This window comes from Poecilia latipinna, unplaced genomic scaffold (genome assembly GCF_001443285.1).
Source record: "Poecilia latipinna isolate Pla-1442-1.1 unplaced genomic scaffold, P_latipinna-1.0 Scaffold588, whole genome shotgun sequence".
Lineage (NCBI taxonomy): Eukaryota > Metazoa > Chordata > Actinopteri > Cyprinodontiformes > Poeciliidae > Poecilia > Poecilia latipinna.
In genome coordinates this window covers 310,426-329,525 of record NW_015113204.1, presented here as the reverse complement: position 1 = coordinate 329,525, position 19,100 = coordinate 310,426, and the positions used below count along the sequence as shown (strand labels likewise).

Here is a 19,100-nt window from a genome sequence, read left to right as displayed (position 1 = left end):
GTCTGATGGCAATGATCCTGTTTACTGCCTTGTTAATGGGGACAAATGTTTTCCCACAGCTCTGTACCAATGGGGAGCAAAGGGAAACCACAAATTTGTGAAAATGTCATGCAGGAAACAGATCCACATGCAAGTGGATGACGTAAGACTTGTTTTTTTAAACTGAAGCCGTTAAAGTGCTTGACATTTTCCGTTAAACCTTCACAGGCACGATACCAGGCATTGCCTGTTGACACCCATGAACAGGAGCAGACATGTTTTCAACAGAGAGCAGAGCTAGTAGAGATGTTGGTAAGCTTTAAACAACACCTGAAAAGTCGTTAGACTTGTGGCCATACTGTACACAAAGCTTTTTTTTAAACAAACTCTGAGGGGAATCATGAAGAACAGTGGGACAAATCTGGCTTCAATATTTGGATAATCCCTACTACACACCCATTTAAAAATGGCAGTTTTTTTTTACTTTGTTGTCCAAACAACAAAGTATTTCTTTACGTAAAGAAATACTTTTTGAAATATGTTTAATCTTTTTCACATATGATTTAAATCCAGGTTGCAGTAGAACATGTTTTAGAGGATAGAATATAAAACCAGAAAGCTGCCATTAACTTGACGCAAAAGGGTGCAAATCTGTGAACTAATAATTCGTTGAAGCAGCTTTTGATTCAGTTTTGACGGTCTTGAGTTCACATTTGTTATTAATTATAAAGTTCATCTGTCCTTGCAAGACTTTAATATTTGCATCCTATTTGCATAAAGGTTACATGAGGTCACAATAATCTCACTATACAAAGGCAGCAACCAGGAAGATTGTTAAAAAAAAAAAAAAAAAAAAAAATCTCAGCACAATATGCATACACCACAACATAATATAATGAAGGGAGCCACTGCTGACAATTAGAGAAAGCATAGGGAGGGGGCGCTGGAAAAACTGGGTGTTTCCTCAAAACCACCAAAGAGATGAGACTCCAATTGGTCAGGGGTCTCATCTACAGAGACACCGGGCAAAACTGAAGGAGCAGCTGAAGCTAACAAGCATCGACCATGTTCTACATTTTAGAACCATCTGTAATGTCCTGGACAAAATTGTGAGTTATTTTGTCCCAAAGGAAATATGCTAAAGCTCTAAATTATATGTTAAGTGTGTAGCAACCAGATGTTTGTATAGGTTTTCCTTTAATACTTTTATCTTGTATGTAGAATTTTGGGATCTGCTGTACATAAAAACAAGAAAAGAGGATTTATGATTTTTTTTTTTTTAATATTGTGGCCTCTGTGACAAAAGTTTTCTGGAAAAAATAAAGTTTTTAGACCATGGAATAAAGCAAAGACAAGTGAGTGGCAACATACTTCTCCAAATCTGAACAGAGATTATAATTTAAGCAACTGATTCAAACATTCTTTCAGTGAAAATCTCGTAAAAGCAGCGATATGCAAATCAGATGTTGGCACATTATTTTCAGAACCTGAAATTGAAAATATTTTCCTTTAAGCCTCGTTATATCTCCAAACTTCCAACAGGCACCTTTGAAAAACTAAACAAAACAATAGCTTCACTTCCAGCAAAAATGTTAAACCAGTGTGAGAATGCAAGGCACAATGCAAATAAAAATAAAAAATAAACACAAGGTACATGGACGCAATCACATTTTACACAGTAAAAACAGAGCAAGCCCTTTTTTTTTAACTTCAACTTCTTTCTTGTGTAAATCCAGTTTGTCAAAACTATTTATGGGACGAATTTATGATCCATCCCATCTGGGGGGCAAGTAACGTGTAGCTACTTGCCCCCCAGATTGCAAAAAGAACCCAATTTTAGCTGGCACTCAGCATCTTTAACACCTGTGTGAAACAGCGCCTCAAGCATCAACACTCAACAGTTGTGAAAGCCTTGAGACAGCATGGACGTGAATCCAGCTCTGAGCTCGGAGCTGCACTTCGCTTGACCTCAAGAGGAATACGATCACATAAAGGCTTGGCAACAGAAAGACCTGGAGGATGTTCGCTTCATGTTCCCATTTCTTCCGATTGTTGGCCCATGAACACAAGAGAAGCTGGTGCTGATGCTTTAAAACAAACTGGGTGAGATTATTATTTAATAACAAAAGTTAGTTCCCACAGTTATTTTTAATGACTTCAAAACCACATGTCAGAAATACACATAGATCACCTGCTGATTTTTGTAAGATTAAACACCGCTGCTTTAAAAGTTGTAACACGAGATAATCTACTACAAGCACTCTCAGCGGTCACCTACTGCGTGGTGATGTTAAGAGTCGAGTAACAATAAAGAAAACATTTTTTTTTTTGGTAAATTTTCTACATCTGCTCCTCGAAGGCGAACACACACACATATACCTTACGGCTCTACAAAGCTACAGATTTCACACTTCACGTGTCGTTCCAATTTAGATCCGTAAAACAATAATAGTCCTATTATTGCAAAAATGTAAACATCCCTCTGTGCATCAATGCTTCAGCCATCAATGTTGTCTTCAAGATGTCTTTGTTTTATCCAGTACAAAAACTAAATAAAATACAAGCTCTCAACTTCTGATGTGGTTATTTGAAGCTTCTGCTGCGGTGTGCAGTGTGCATTTTAGGTACATCTTCAGGTCTCAGGAAAACATCTTCACACATTACAGCAAACAGCCTCAGATGTCAGATCATAGACAAAAATCCCATCAGACCTATGACTGAAAGGCATCAGAATAAAAAGTCTCAACAAAAACGTCTTCAGACGAAAAGGTCTTGGAAATAAAGTCTGCGCCAGGATAAAATCTGTCCTAAAACGTACACCGTAGCGGTGGGGAAAAATGTTAAAGAAGGGGTATTATGTCCTTTACTAACACCCTGCGCCATTTTACACAACCATCGGGTAACCATCTTTCTTTCAGCTGTTATGAAAATGCTGCATATATCAACATGACTTAAAATAAATTTGACGAAGCAATTTGAAGCCTCGAAGGTGGGCCTACGTCTCCTAAGCTACAGCTCTTTCTGACACGCTGCCTTCAAGACATCGTCACAACAATGCTCCTCCATTATGTTGTTTACACTTGTTCTTACAAGTGCTGGGACTGAGAGGAAGTTCCTATGACGGCCTCAGCAAACGCCCAGGTCCACCAAGTATTATTTTGTTGAGAGAATAACAGAAAACTATATAAAGTTTCAAGAGGATTTTTCATAATACCCCCTCTTTAATTGATAGACACACAGATAAAATCTGAATTTTACGTACCATGTGGAGAAAGACACAATCACTGAAATACAGATATATTTTTTCCATGACTAAAGTATTTCAAAGCTTTTTGGGGGGGGGAAATAAAACATATGTTTTACTAACATGGTGATCTGCAGTGTTTTCCTTTGTCTAGCACAGTGTTTCTCAACCCTGGTCCTCACCGCCCCCCTGTCCTGCATGTTTTAGGTATTTCCCTTCTGCCACACACCTGAATTGTATCCATGGGTGATTAACAGGCTTCTGTAGTACTTGATGGTCATGCAATCATTTGGATCAGCTGCTCTGGAATAGAGGCACATCTAAAACATGCAGAGCAGGGGGGCGGTGAGGACCAGGGTTGAGAAACACTGGTCTAATGCCTATAGCAGTCTATGAGGCCAAAAACAACTCCCTGTCAGAAGTTGAGAGTCTGCACCTGTTTCAAATTAACACTCTGGCTGAAGGACAAAAAGATCACCTTGAGTTAAACGCCACAGTGAATCTGCCTTCCAATGATTCCACAAGCGTAAATCTAAAAACATCTCTCTTTCCATCAGCTTTACACGCAAAGCTAATATGAGCAATCAGAATAAAGATGGATGCCTGTGATTCCCTTGCGTTTTCTTTCAGTCAGTTCAGGATAAATCTGTCTGCATGGAACGAAGTTTTGACCACACTGACCCCCTCTGAAATGAGCCGTGACATTCCTGCCGCCCACAAATAAAACCAGAAGACGACAACGACACTACTCCTATTGACAACATGGTAAAAAGTCTGACATCACATTATTTTTCTCATTTTGACATGTACCTGTAGCTTATATGGGCTACTGTTAGTATGTACAAGTAGCAGCAAAAATCCACCAGAACAGTGATTATCAGACTAAAAGATTATCCTTCTCGTGTTTCCCTTTAGCATGGCTATTGATGTGGATGAGGTGGAATGTGTGGTTTTTATTATTTTAATTTGAAAAACTTTCAAAAAACTGGATTGTTGTATTTATTTGTACCCCTCTTGACCCATTTTCACTTTGTGCCTCATCTCTCCCCCCAATTTCCCCATAAAAAAACAATCCCTATGGCACATTTTACTTTTTAATTCTTCCTACTGGTAGCAATTACAATTTGGCACTTAAAATATAAATACAGTCATTCTTTTTCTTTTTCTTTTTTTTCAAAAATATACTTAAGCATATTAATAACAGTAATACACCAGAGTCCAGTGATAATTTGAGGTGAAACTTTGGTCTCCAGATTACCTACTGGACTACAAAACGCTGGTCACTGTATGGAGGAAAAATAAATTACACTTTTTTTAAATGATTAAATAAATATGTTATAAATAAATAAATATTTGAGACGGTTTATAAATAACTTTAAAAAAAGCAACTTTATGACTTTGCAACATGCTTAAACTCCCTTTAAAACAGCCCTGATAACTGACAAATCATAGATTTAGCTCAGTTCCCATGAGGTTACAGCTTAATGCCACTGTTTGAGGTCGTCAACGTCTCTAACCGAGAACACTTTATTAAACTATTGAAGCTGATGTCGAACAGTGTCCCTTTGGCCCCCATTTTTGTGGCAAAAAGGACCCAACCTGTGGCTGCAGTGGTGACAAAGTGGCCTAAAGTCAAAAGTGCAACGTGACTGGCATGGACCCACCCTCCCTTGCGTCAGGAATGATATGCAGGAGATGTGACTGAGGATGATATGCTACGGTTTTGATTTCTGCATGCCAACAGCAGAGAGCCAAACTTGATTTACTCCACGTGTGCTACGTTTACCATCATTAAGTACCGCTCTCCAAATCTCCCAATCTTTTCTTTTTATCCCGTTTCCCCTCTCCCCCATTTCAAACTCTGCTCTGTTAAGACGGCTTCTACAATATGATTCGATACAATTCCATAGGATTGTGTGCAAAATGCTTTTTAGGCATACAGTAATAAACATACGAGCCACAACATTAGACTTAAGTGCTTGTGATGAGGTATGAACACCGGTCAGAAAGGAAACCGTTGACCTGCCTTCATGCCATCAATGGTTCCTCTCTGATGACTGTTGCATCTCTGATGTTTAGAATATTACATGTTAAAAAAAAACATGAATGAAATGCAAGTAAAATCTAACTTGATAAATACCGTATGGCAATGACTTCTTCCACCAAAAATGAAGACCTCTGTTGGACAACAGCGAAGCATAAAGCATCATATTTAGAAGAATACAGCGTCTTGCAAAACACTTTGTCATACCTGAACCAATCAATGCATGTCATTGGGATTTTATGAGACAGACCAGCACAATGGTAGTAAAGTTCAGTGCAACTAACTGACTTCCAAAGTCATCTAATCAATCAATACTTTTCACCTGTGACTCATTTTGTCTCTGTATAAACATGATTTTACTCCTGTGGATGTAGAGGCGCTGCAGTGATCCTCAGCTGAGGTGGGAAGATCTGCCCACATGATGAGGAGTCATGCCCACCACAAATTTGTGATTTCTGGAAGCTTTGCAAGAATTAAGCCACAAGAAGTTCTAAACACAACGCATGTGAGGGACACAGCAAATATTTGGAATAGGCTGATCTGGACAAATTAGATCAAAATTGAAATTTCTGGTCTATATAAAAAAATTATATCAACCTGAAAACATCATCCTCACTGTGAAACAGAGTGGTGGCACCATCATGCTGTGGAGACGGTTTTCCTTAGTAGGACCAGCAAAGCTGGTCAGAGTTGATAAGAAGATGGATGGAGCTAGTTCCAGTTCAAACCTGGAAGAAAGCCTGTTAGAGGCTGTAAATCTTTTAAACCTGTCAAAAAATACTGATTTTTACTCCCTTCACAGTTGGGTATTACTTTGTGTTGGTGTATCACATAAAATCCCTCCAAAAAGGCATTTAAGTTTGTGTTCAAACAAGATTTCAAATTGTGAAAAACTTTAAGAGACACGAGTACTTCTGCAAGGCACTGCCTTCGTACATTTATATGAAACTTGATGCTCTTAAGAAAGTTTTAACCTGATGTTTGACAAATAAAGATAACTTCAAATTCTCCTCAGACTTTTCTCATTTCCATTCACAATTCACTTTCACTGAGTCTCTAATTAGGTACCTGTACCGTTTTAGACAGCCCACGCTTGAATGGATGGATGACAGTGAAGGGTCCAGTGTGCTAACATGAGGATGAGGCCTTCATCTGTCTCCAGTCTGAACTTCATTTACAGAGGCAGGTCTGTGCTGTTGTGGCGAGTCTTTCTGGAAGTCCCATCATCCCTGGGCAGCGCTTTCTGCAGGTTGGACATGGCAGCGGTCTTCTTCAGGTCAATTACGGCGTAGCACTCGCTGCGTCTGGGTACCGGCGGGCCACATTGTTTGGGTGGTAGGCGCTGGTGCTGTGGCTGGCCAACCCCGCTGCCAAGGGCTTGGCGGGGAGGTTCTTCCTCCAGGTCCACCTGGATGTAATTCAGCTGCCGCGAAGGAGGCATGTGACCGTGCTCGCAACCTCCGACCCCTGAACGTGATCGCCTTCGGAAATCAAAGCTAAATATTCGCCCCGCGCTGTCTGGTCGACATGCCCGAGGATGCGGGGGGCAGGGGTGCCGGAGCCGGGGCGGCTGCACCTGCTCTGTGTTGACATAGTTCTGAAGGGCGTCTCGGTGGATACCCCGACTGTCCTGGTGGTACCCGTTGGGCGTTCCTGGGCCTTCTGAGAACTCGTACTCGTCAAAATCATCCTCCTCTTCTTCATATTCGTCCTCATCTTGATCTTCATCGTCCTCCTCCTGCTCATCGTCCCGCTGCAAAGCGCTGTACTCCCACACAGGTGGCAGTGAGGGCAGGTTTTCGTAGTTGAGAAGAGCTGTCCGGCGGTGGCCTCCGCCCATGCCCCTCTCACAGGCGTAGCCCTGAGGCGGCAGGGATGAAGGGCCGTGGCCGTGTGAGTGCAACAGTGAGTGTGAGTGGCTATCCCCAGTGCTGCTGCTGCTGCTCGAGCCCACAGACTGCGATACGCTGCTGGGGCTCAGGCGCTGCTTTCGGCCGCTCCGCAGGCCGTTGATGTTCTCGTAGGTGAGCTCGCCGCTCTGGGAGCTGTCTGGGTGCTCGTGGCTCGGATGCCGGTGCATGTGGTGATGGAAATGGTGATAGGAGTGGGAGTTGCACAAGTGCATCCCAGGCTCGTCCCCCTCCGTCTCTGAACCTGTAGCACCCTCTGCTGGCTGAAGGTTGTGAGGATTGTGCCCGAGCCTCTCCCTCTCCATGAGATGGCGCTGAGCTGGAGTGGGCCCCAACATGAACTTGACCTCCTGCGAGGACGGCTGTAGGAACACCTGGGGGTCTTTGCGCTCCTCAAGCGGACAGCATCTCATGTTGGACTGTGGGTTCCCTTGGCCTCCGACCGGCATGGCTCCACGTGTCGTTTCGGGCAAAGCGCTAGGCCGCACCTCAGGCAGAGAGTGCACACAGTGGCGCATGGAAAGATCTCCGTCCATGCTCACAGTATTCACATAGGTGTGAGTCTGTTAGGAAATACAGACAGGTTCAAGCTTGGGATTCAAAGGAAATATGCTATGAGGTGCAAACAGGACTTACCTGGTCTTCCAAAGCCATGAGGCTGTGTCCATGGTCATCAAGAGATGGTTGGGAGGAATCCCCTCTGATGGGATAACCTGGATATCCGTTTGGAAAGGACTGGACGGGAAAAGCTGGAGCTATAGACAATACAGACCAAGAGAAACCAGGAAGGTGACAATCAACTCAAAATATTTGGCTGGATTTATTATTTTCTTTACAGTACTTAAAAAGGATGGTTATTTCAACAAGCACTTAAGGCATTTGACTGCATTTGTAAAAAATAAAAATACATACATATACATATATATATATATATATATATATATATATATAATAATTGTGTTGATATTAATGAAAACATTCTAAATGTGAGAAGGGAGTTGGGGAGATACAGGGTGTTTGTGAATCTTTAAAAAGCCTTAAACTAATGGACCCAAAATTAAGGCCTTAAAATGTATTAAATTCACTTTGAAAAACTAAGTTGGTCTTTGATATATTAATCACAGGTCTTAAATGTTGTCTTGGCAGGACTACTTAATCTAAAATATATTCTAAGCATTATTTTTTGTCACTTGCCAAGCATTCTGTGATTCGAAGTGGTTGAGGCTACCAGTATATCACTACTAGCATACTCTTAGCTAGCTAGCCGTTTTGCATCCATCATAGGTAAGTACAAATTTTTCGCCACTTGGCTGGACAAAGTTAATACATTTCTGTGGAGTTATAGGTAATGGTAAAGGTCCCTAAAAGGCCTTAAAATGTTTTAAATTTAAGTTAGTGAAACCTACAGAAATTCTGAACTACTGAAGAAGATTTCACCACAAAGATTAATTCTGAGAAGGTGAAAAGAAACTGTGAAAATTACAGTAAATTGACTTAAAGAACTTAGACTTTAATTTCTAATCCTTAAGGAAAACTATAAATTAGTAATGCAGAAGATGTCTGATTTAAAGAGTGTAAAAACTTGTGGTTTCTTTCTTTCACCACTTGAGGGCAGTAGAGGAGCAGCTTCTAAATCAGGGGTTTCCAAAGTGAATCCTCAAGGGCTGGTCTCCCGCATGTTTTAGTTCTTTCCCGGGGTCAACACACTTGAATTAAATGATGGTTCATTAACAGGCATCTGAAGAACTTTATGGCATATAGAAGAGTTAGTTTAACCATTTCAATTAGCTCTGTTGGAACAGAAACGCGTCTAAAAGTGACAGGACACCTGCCCTTTCTGGACACCATGGCTTATCCAAGTATATCAATAAAAAAAAAAAGTGGAAAGAAAAAAGTTGTACCAGCAACAGGGAAAACTGCAGTCTTGAGAGGATTGTCAAGCAAAATCTATTCAAGAATTTGTGGAAGCTTCACAAGGAGTAGACTTCAGGAAGAGCGGTGAGGCACAGAATCCACATTGCTTGAAGTCCAGTGTGACGTTACTGTGATGGTTTGGGGTGACACATCATCTGCTGGTACACTGTATTTTCTGAAGTCCACAATCAATGCAGCCGTCTACCAGAGACTTCTAGAGCACTTCATGCTTCCCTCTGTTGACATGCTGTATGAAGATGCTGATTTCATTTTCCAGCAGGTTGTGGCGCTTGCCCACACTGCCAAAGGCAACAAAAGCCGACTCAATGTTCTTGATTGGCCAGTAAATGCCCCTGACCTTGAACCCCACAGAGAATCACCAGACCCAACAAGGCAGATGACAAAGTAATCTGGGCTTCCATTGCAGCTCAGCAGACGATCATGCCATCTCCGTGAGCTGGGCTGCATTGACACAATGATTCAAGGAAGAGGAGGAGAACTGAATATTGAGTGCATAAAAATGAACACATTTTTGCTTGGAATTAAGATTTGAAAAAGGGTTATTGTTGGTTGTCCAGATACTTTGTTGTGGAAAAAGTGTAGATTTAACAAGCTTTGTTTAGCTTAAAAGTAGGGACTTCAGTAGTTGTCTACAATAATCACTACTAAGCCTTCTGCATTGCATTTTAAGGTGTCAAAGACAAATCTATGCGAATAAATGTATATTTAACCTGTTTCAATCACTTAAATATAGGAAGGATAACCTTGTTTTGTTTTGGGGTTTTTTGTAAATCGTTCAACTCTTAAAATTTAAATTGATTGAAGCTTGCAGAAATCCTATCAATGCATTGCTGCATGCAAGTTTGGCAGGCATTGCATGAGCAGGTGTGACTCACTGTTGGGAGTCTGTGGTGTCCGAGACATGTCCATCTCTGGCGTGTGGCCACTTCGACTCATCATCATTGACTCCTCCACCACATTGATGCTGTTGCATTGCATCAGCTCCTGGAGCAGGTTGAAGATCTCTTCAGCCCGGGAACACTTGAATGCAAAGATTCCTGGTTTAAACACAAACAAAACATGGCAGGTAAGAGGAATTTAAGGGATAAAACAAGGTCCAGGCATAGCATGGCAAGTTTATTTATATGGCCTCAGAGGTTCACGCAAAATGAAAAGGGAGAAAATTGCATTAAAAACAACAGGCCAACAATTCTGCACATTAACCCCGTTGAGTCTAGATGACCCATAACCATTAATAGACCAACAGTACAGCAACAATTTTGCAAGAGAAACACCAAAAAACTCATTTATTGCCCTTCAAGATCATTGACATACCTAGCACTTATGCAAAATACATTAAAATGTATTAATGGCACATTGAAAAACAACCTTAGAAAATAAATTACACTGGAACATTTTTATCCATTTACAAAGAGTAATTACTCTTAACAACTCCTCAATATGGGAAAGACAAGAGAACATGAAATTCAGCAATGCTGTTGTGTGTTGATAAATCAAATAGTTAAAAAAATATATTGGTCATCTGAAAAGACCCATCTCTACAACTAGAGAGAAATACCTACATATATATATATATATATATATATATATATATATATATATATATATCTCACTGTTACATTACAGAAACATCTTGCGGTCAACAATAATACCATACTATGCATAAAAACTGAGAAAGTGCTGCCCACCCTGCCCTGTCTGACAGCGGCGGCCGCTCTCAAAGGAAAACAGGTTGGAGTCGTAGCCGTAGCGTCGCAGGCAGAGGTATGGCCACCGGATGGCGTCTCTTTTGCGTGTGTGAAGAATGAGCTCAGTCTGGGTGAGCTCCATGATCCCAGAGCCGAGCTCGTTGCCTTCATCATCAACATTGATGACCTGAAAGACGGTGAAACACAATAACATCACGAGACGTATGGAAACAACAAAAATAAAGCATGAAAAAAAAAAATAAACACAATGGTATACACTAAGCATGTTTTTTTAGATTGCATTTATGCAAGCGTGTTGCAAGGTTTTTCTTTTTTTTTTTTCTTCCTTGCCTCTTAAGAAAATTACTCCATTCTTGTTTGATGCAAAAAAAAATTATTTTATCTTTTATGTGTCATAATTAAAGATGCATCAATCCATCAGCCAATAACTGAAATCAAACAGTTTTCTCCTTGATTAATTTGATTGTTACTAAACTCAGAATAAAGTGCATGAAGTAAGTTGATGTGTTTACCGACCCAGTTTCAGTTAAGATGTATAAAAAAAACTGAAAAAAAGAAAAATATAATAAAACTTTGGCACATTTTTGATACAAAAAACAAGATTATAATCAGTGTCTTATTTCATGCTGTTAAGTATTACATCTATTGTTCTGTGGTGTCAAAGCTTTTTTTAAATACTTGTTTTAATAATTCATTTAAATGCAGAAGAAATAAATAGGCAAGCTTTTCAACATGTGTGGAAAGTCAAGAAGTTTTGACAAAAACTTTTTTCTAAAAAAAAACAAAAAAAAACAGAAGTTCTAGTTTTCTGATCTATCTTTATGGGACCAGGAATAGAAAAACATGTGATAACAGATACTGTTATCACTAAATATTTTAAGGACATTTTTACTGATTTGGAGAAGAAATCATTTGTCTATAAAAGATTTAATTTAAGAATCTAGTTCATTTGTGACAGTGTTAACTTTTTCTATTTAGCTGTGAATGTTCTGTAAACTGTGTGCTGCTGTCAGTCTTGCCCAAAATTCTTGCGTAAAAACTATTTTTAATCTCAGTGGGATTTTCCTGGTGAAATAAAAGTTAATAAAAATAAGAATTTCACAGAAATGGAGAAAAAACATATACAGGACTAGAGGTTTTAGAGGCTGACTACGTCCAACAACATGGGCAAGAACTGCAACGACAGCACAGCAAAGGATTTGCATGCTAAAAGTTTTAAAACGGAGACCTTAAATTTGGTGAGATGGTTGTCTCGGATGGGGTCTCTGTACAGACAGCTCCAGCAGCTCCCCATAGCTTCAGCAGGCCAGCTGAAACCTGTCAACAGTGAAAGTTTACAAGCAGGCCTTCTCAAATTCATCAGCTTTAAGCTGCACATGCATACAAATGGACAACAGAGACAAAATAATGTGCCCCGTCACACATTTGGCCTCAAGTTTCTTACTCAGTCCAGGCCATCGGTGTAAAGGGATTCACGTCTCAATCCCAGGATCTTCTACTGGGCAGCTGCTTCACGAGCCAGTAAGCCTCCTGCGTGGACATCTTCGAGAGAGGATGACGGCTCTGTCCCCTGAAACAAAGACAGGGACCAAGACACTGAGATTCAGGGAATAGATTTACAGTTGTGGTTATAAATTTACATGCAGTCAATCAATCAAAATGACTACAAGTCATTTTACACTTCTAACAACATATTTTAAATGTTTTTTTTCCTCTAGGTGGAACAAATAAACAGACTGCAACATTGATTTTTCTTTTTAGGATCTTTTTCTGTTGGAACAGTAAATTATGTCTAAGATTCAACAATTAATCTCTTCATTACAAGTGAATTTGAAGAATTTGGGTGTAATTTGCATTGTATCCACGCCACAGGACGCAAAATAGCCCCACACCATAACGCTATGACCACCCTGGTTGACAACAGTGTTTGTAGATTTGAAAGCCTCATCTTTACTGTCATTTTGGAAAGAAAGCCCAATATTAGTGTCCTCTAACCAAAAGCAATTTCTCTGGAGAAATTTTGTTTGTCAACGTTTTCAGCTTGTGGCTGTTAGCTTTGAACAAGTTTGCCTCCCGATCTGTGGCAACGTGAAACCATCGCCGTGGACACTGGCGTTCTAGCATCTTCCAGTTGTTTGTGCTTTTTTTTCTTGAACATCCTAACCAAATTATCTTCATCTGAGAGTGATAGTTTGTTTCAAAAGATTGAAAGTTGGAGAAAAAAAAAAGAATCCTCCAACTGGACAACAATCCCAAACAAAAATCAATTCGGGCCTTAAGAAGAGATTAAAAACACAATAAGTCTATGTAAACGTCTGGTCAGATAATCATGATACTCAGACTAAATAACACTGGAAGGAGTCCATAGTATCTGAAGAATGTTTCCCTTATTAAAAGCTAACACCATTAAGAATCTGTTTGCATGCAGACTATGCAATTACCCCACCAATAACACTTGGCAATGCTCCTAGTGTAACTCTTCCCAGGTAGGACAGCAAATATGTCTGCTATTTAGCATAATGGGCACTTAAACATTATTTAGGTATATAGCTTGGCTAAAGTAGATGTGTCCAAATCCATGTAGCACATTAAGCGACAGTCAACATTATTATAACTGAAATACTAAAGATATCCTAGCAGAATTTTAGAAATTTTGCTTTTAGTGTCATTTTTGTAATTTAACTTAACTTTGAAACAGCGAGAATTTATGCCACATGGATAAAAAGTAAAAGAATATTATCTAAAATGTTTGGGCTGCAAGGACTCCGTACCACCAAATTCCTACACAGTTTTTTTTTTTTAAAAGTACCGAGTCTCTTTTATTGTTTTCCAGCTCAACATAAGTTAAGAAAAAAAATAAACCAGTATGAGAAAATGTCAACAAAAATTCATTTTGGTTTTTGATTGTTTTGTTTTTTTGTTTGTTTCTTTTACTTACTGTCAGAAGAGTTGCCCATTAGAAAGCAATTTTACTACTTTTTGAACTTTCAGGCCAATAATAAATTCAGGTTGAACAAGATGTGAGGTTATCAGACAGAGAATTGGTAAAAGGAGATTCCTAAATTAAGGGAGCTTTTTTTTTTTTAAAACATGAATAAAAAAAAAAAACACGTTTAAATTCACATTCTGCACCTTAAATATTAAGAAGTCCTAAATTTTGTCCGAGTAAGTCCAGACGCCAAAAAAAAAAAAAAAAGTAATGATATGGTTTTATACCACACTCTGAAAATCTAGAACCAATTTCAGCCTCGTCTTTCATAATTTGTAGGAATAGTACATTAGATTATATTTCATATAACCAGTAGCAGCTGCTTATGTGATGGAAGCAAAACAGCAACCTAGAGTACCTAAAACATTTGATTGAAGTTAAAAAATACAAATCATAATAATAATAATAATAATAATAATTAAAATTTAAATAAATGTGATAAATATGAACAAAAAAATTACTTTTTTTGGCAGATCTGTAAAACATGCAAATAATAATGTTTGACCTACTAACTAAAAGGCAATTGCACCGCTTTCTTAAACTGCAGAAAACTTTACATTCAGGCCGAATCATGGTTCTTACACTGGATCTAGTTAAAATGCCGAAAAGAAAAGCACTATTATTTTTACCAATGGGATAGCAGTACCAATGTTTACAAACAGCACTTTAAAGCATTTTCCTTTAGTGTACGACATTGTATCCTTTATTTTTCTAAAATCCAAGTTATATAGATCTTGTGACGGATCTAACTGTATATAAAGACCTGATTACTACACAAGCAGTTAAAATTGTGTTAGAATAACTCAAAAACAACTCTTAAAAATGTAATTCTCAAATAAAAAATGCGTGATAGTATCCGAGCTTGACCACATAATAGCAGAAGTCCCAGCATCATTACAAACCAGAGGATCTCAGAGTACTATCTGCTTTTTCAATCATTTATTTTCCTTAATATCAGCTTCAACTCATACAGTGCATCTGCTCATATAAATTATGCACTAATGAACCAGGTTTTGATCAGTGTAAGTCAAGAATAATCTGACAAAAGCTCGAAAATCCAGAAAGAAGCAAAATACAGCAGGAAAAATCCTGCGATTTGGGTCGTACAGTGAGTTCTGAGAGTTCCCAGTCCAGCTATGCTTCTTCAGGTCAGGCAGGATAAAAAATAATAAAAAATACATCAACCAGCAGCTGAGTTTGGCAGCTGATCAAACAAACATTCACACGTATAATCTCTGTTGTCGCTTTACGTGTTAGTATTAATATTACTGTTATCATTGTAGCCTACATCAGCAGCACCGCACTATGCTCCTGCTCTAACCTGGGCCTCCACATCTGACTGGAGACACACAGCTGCATCCACTCACTGCGAGCAGGCTAATCAGCTAAAGCTACACATCCAACACACAGGCACAGCCAGGGGAATCTGCTGAAAAGAATACAACAATGATGGAGAGAAAAAAAATCACAACCTTTCTGATCCAATTAACCAGCCCGAATCGGAACCATCTTTTTCCATGTAATAATTTAAAGAACGCCCCCCTTCCCCCTCCTCTGAATGAGCAGATTCAAGCCCAGCAGAATGAGCCACCACACGGCTCACTGACCGCCGCTGCTGCTGCTGCTGCTGAGGCTACAATAGCAATAACACACACCAGGCAACGGGAAAGTGGAGAACGACAGCGATGGGTTGCTACTCACATGTCTGCCACGGTTTTTTTTTTTTTTTTTTAATTATTATTATATCAGGTTTAATGCGAAACGAGCACCGAGACTGCGGTGCGTTATCGGCGGCGGCTGCTGCTGCTGCTGTTGGTGGTTGGTAGCGGGATGTGGCACTCTTGCACGGCAGAGTCTCTGCTGAATGATGCGCTGAGATGGAGAAAATGTTATTTTTTCCTTCCTATTACGCCCCCCCTACTGCAGCACGGGCCTCCCTGCCTGTGTGACATTTCCCAAGCAGCTGGGGTGAGAGTTCACAGCCAGACAACGACGCTGAGAGGAGCGGAAAGAAGGTAAGAAACGCCGGAGGACCACGGAGGAAAAGGTGTGTCTTGGAGGAGGGGCTCATAGTTCACCGAGTGGACTGGGAACTCTGGAGCATCCCGGACTTTTTTTTTTTTATGCATGCACACTAGCAAGTTGTTGTTTGTGAATAAGATGGAGGTTGTTGTTGTTGTTTTTTTTTCTCGAAGAAATTGGGATGTAGAGTAAAAATAGGAAATAGAAATATTCTTTATTGTCCCTCAGTGGGGAAGTTTCTGTGCAACAACAGCAAACTGATTCATATAAAAACAGAACGTCAAACGTATAAAAACAGAATTAAGTGTCTTATAATGACACCATTCCAACATTCTTACTGCATAATTATAGAAAATAAACAACATACTCCCATTCAAAAGATTGAGTAACTGAGTAGGTTCATTTAAAAATTTCCAAAATCTCCATGTGTATTTGTGCATTAAAAATACGAATTATTTACAATAGTGCGCATTGCAAATAGAACAGACAATAGAAAACAAATCAAAAAGCAAAAGAATGAGCTGGAATCAATGCATGAAGTTTTGTAGGATAAAAAACAAAAACTTCAGTCTTCTCATTCACCTTTACACATTGTCTTACTTTACAAGCAGAAAAACTGCATAACTTTCCAGTAGAAATGTTTTTTTTTTTTTTATGTCATGCATTTTTTTTCCACACACCTCTCCTTTGTCTGGACTGGGAGAAGAATGCCCACCCACACTTGACTTATGCAGCAAGACGATGATACAAAGCACATATCAAGTCCATCTCTGAATGAACTTAAGAAAAAGGTTGTGCTGTAGCCTAGTCAAAGTGCAGCTTAGATCTGGTTGAAGAAGGACGCTCATGTTCAAAATGCCTCAAATGGAGGCTGAATTGAAACAATCCTGCTAAGAAAAGTGACTTAAAATTATTAAGCAGAGATGTGAAAGACTCCTTGCCGGTTATTCGAAACATTTGCTTTTTTACTGTATTAGATAAAAATACAGTATCTGTATTTTTATACAGATACTGTATTTTTGTATTGTGAGCTAGCTAGCTCACACTAGCTGGTGTGAGCTAGTTTGCTAGCTCACACCAGCTAGCAAACTACTTTTTGTATTTCCTCAAGTTATCTTTGCCTGATGTAAAAATGTGTCCAATGTTTTGAGACAATGAAGTTAAGTTAACATAAGAAACCTGTAAATGGGAGGTTATTTCTTCACAGCTCTGTATTTATTTGCACTTACAGGGTCGTACAGTGATTTCTGAGAGTTCCCAGTTTTTGTATCTCATTACATGAGCCACATATATCTAATCTAAGAGACTTTGCAGTTTCTTAGATTATATTTGAAAGTATTAATTGCAAAAAACTCTACTGTTTTGCTAATCGTGCTCTGCCTAGTCACTCGGAATAAAAAGGGACTGATTTTGTACGTGTAGCTGGAAAATGGATGTATGATTCTGTGTCCTTTCTCCATCCCTTTTATCTACTTACATTCACACTGCTGCACGCTTNTGAATGAAAAAAAAAAAACACGTTTAAATTCACATTCTGCACCTTAAATATTAAGAAGTCCTAAATTTTGTCCGAGTAAGTCCAGACGCCAAAAAAAAAAAAAAAAGAAATGATATGGTTTTATACCACACTCTGAAAATCTAGAACCAATTTCAGCCTCGTCTTTCATAATTTGTAGGAATAGTACATTAGATTATATTTCATATAACCAGTAGCAGCTGCTTATGTGATGGAAGCAAAACAGCAACCTAGAGTACCTAAAACATTTGATTGAAGTTAAAAAATACAAATCATAATAATAATAATAATAATAATAATTAAAATTTAAATAAATGTGATAAATATGAACAAAAAAATTACTTTTTTTGGCAGATCTGTAAAACATGCAAATAATAATGTTTGACCTACTAACTAAAAGGCAATTGCACCGCTTTCTTAAACTGCAGAAAACTTTACATTCAGGCCGAATCATGGTTCTTACACTGGATCTAGTTAAAATGCCGAAAAGAAAAGCACTATTATTTTTACCAATGGGATAGCAGTACCAATGTTTACAAACAGCACTTTAAAGCATTTTCCTTTAGTGTACGACATTGTATCCTTTATTTTTCTAAAATCCAAGTTATATAGATCTTGTGACGGATCTAACTGTATATAAAGACCTGATTACTACACAAGCAGTTAAAATTGTGTTAGAATAACTCAAAAACAACTCTTAAAAATGTAATTCTCAAATAAAAAATGCGTGATAGTATCCGAGCTTGACCACATAATAGCAGAAGTCCCAGCATCATTACAAACCAGAGGATCTCAGAGTACTATCTGCTTTTTCAATCATTTATTTTCCTTAATATCAGCTTCAACTCATACAGTGCATCTGCTCATATAAATTATGCACTAATGAACCAGGTTTTGATCAGTGTAAGTCAAGAATAATCTGACAAAAGCTCGAAAATCCAGAAAGAAGCAAAATACAGCAGGAAAAATCCTGCGATTTGGGTCGTACAGTGAGTTCTGAGAGTTCCCAGTCCAGCTATGCTTCTTCAGGTCAGGCAGGATAAAAAATAATAAAAAATACATCAACCAGCAGCTGAGTTTGGCAGCTGATCAAACAAACATTCACACGTATAATCTCTGTTGTCGCTTTACGTGTTAGTATTAATATTACTGTTATCATTGTAGCCTACATCAGCAGCACCGCACTATGCTCCTGCTCTAACCTGGGCCTCCACATCTGACTGGAGACACACAGCTGCATCCACTCACTGCGAGCAGGCTAATCAGCTAAAGCTACACATCCAACACACAGGCACAGCCAGGGGAATCTGCTGAAAAGAATACAACAATGATGGAGAGAAAAAAAATCACAACCTTTCTGATCCAATTAACCAGCCCGAATCGGAACCATCTTTTTCCATGTAATAATTTAAAGAACGCCCCCCTTCCCCCTCCTCTGAATGAGCAGATTCAAGCCCAGCAGAATGAGCCACCACACGGCTCACTGACCGCCGCTGCTGCTGCTGCTGAGGCTACAATAGCAATAACACACACCAGGCAACGGGAAAGTGGAGAACGACAGCGATGGGTTGCTACTCACATGTCTGCCACGGTTTTTTTTTTTTTTTTTTAATTATTATTATATCAGGTTTAATGCGAAACGAGCACCGAGACTGCGGTGCGTTATCGGCGGCGGCTGCTGCTGCTGCTGTTGGTGGTTGGTAGCGGGATGTGGCACTCTTGCACGGCAGAGTCTCTGCTGAATGATGCGCT

The 19,100-nt window shown here is 39.2% G+C and overlaps 1 protein-coding gene across 3 annotated transcripts; it reads right to left on the bottom strand.

Moving 5' to 3' along the window:
* Positions 1-3,947: 3,947 nt before the first annotated feature.
* On the bottom strand, positions 3,948-18,966 carry LOC106953574 (fibroblast growth factor receptor substrate 2). 3 transcript variants are annotated; one of them, XM_015042446.1, is made up of 7 exons: positions 18,928-18,966; positions 12,266-12,391; positions 12,050-12,138; positions 10,801-10,987; positions 9,988-10,149; positions 7,814-7,932; positions 3,948-7,740 (listed from the first exon to the last, which is right to left on the bottom strand). In XM_015042446.1, exons 3-7 carry the CDS (start codon positions 12,113-12,115, stop codon positions 6,442-6,444), a joined length of 1,833 nt encoding a protein of 610 aa, XP_014897932.1. In that variant the 5' UTR covers positions 12,116-12,138; positions 12,266-12,391; positions 18,928-18,966; the 3' UTR covers positions 3,948-6,441. The 3 variants fall into 3 exon arrangements, with proteins under 3 accessions (XP_014897932.1, XP_014897934.1, XP_014897933.1); XM_015042448.1 differs by lacking the exon at positions 18,928-18,966 and adding an exon at positions 18,702-18,900; XM_015042447.1 differs by lacking the exon at positions 18,928-18,966 and adding an exon at positions 15,512-16,007.
* Positions 18,967-19,100: the final 134 nt, after the last annotated feature.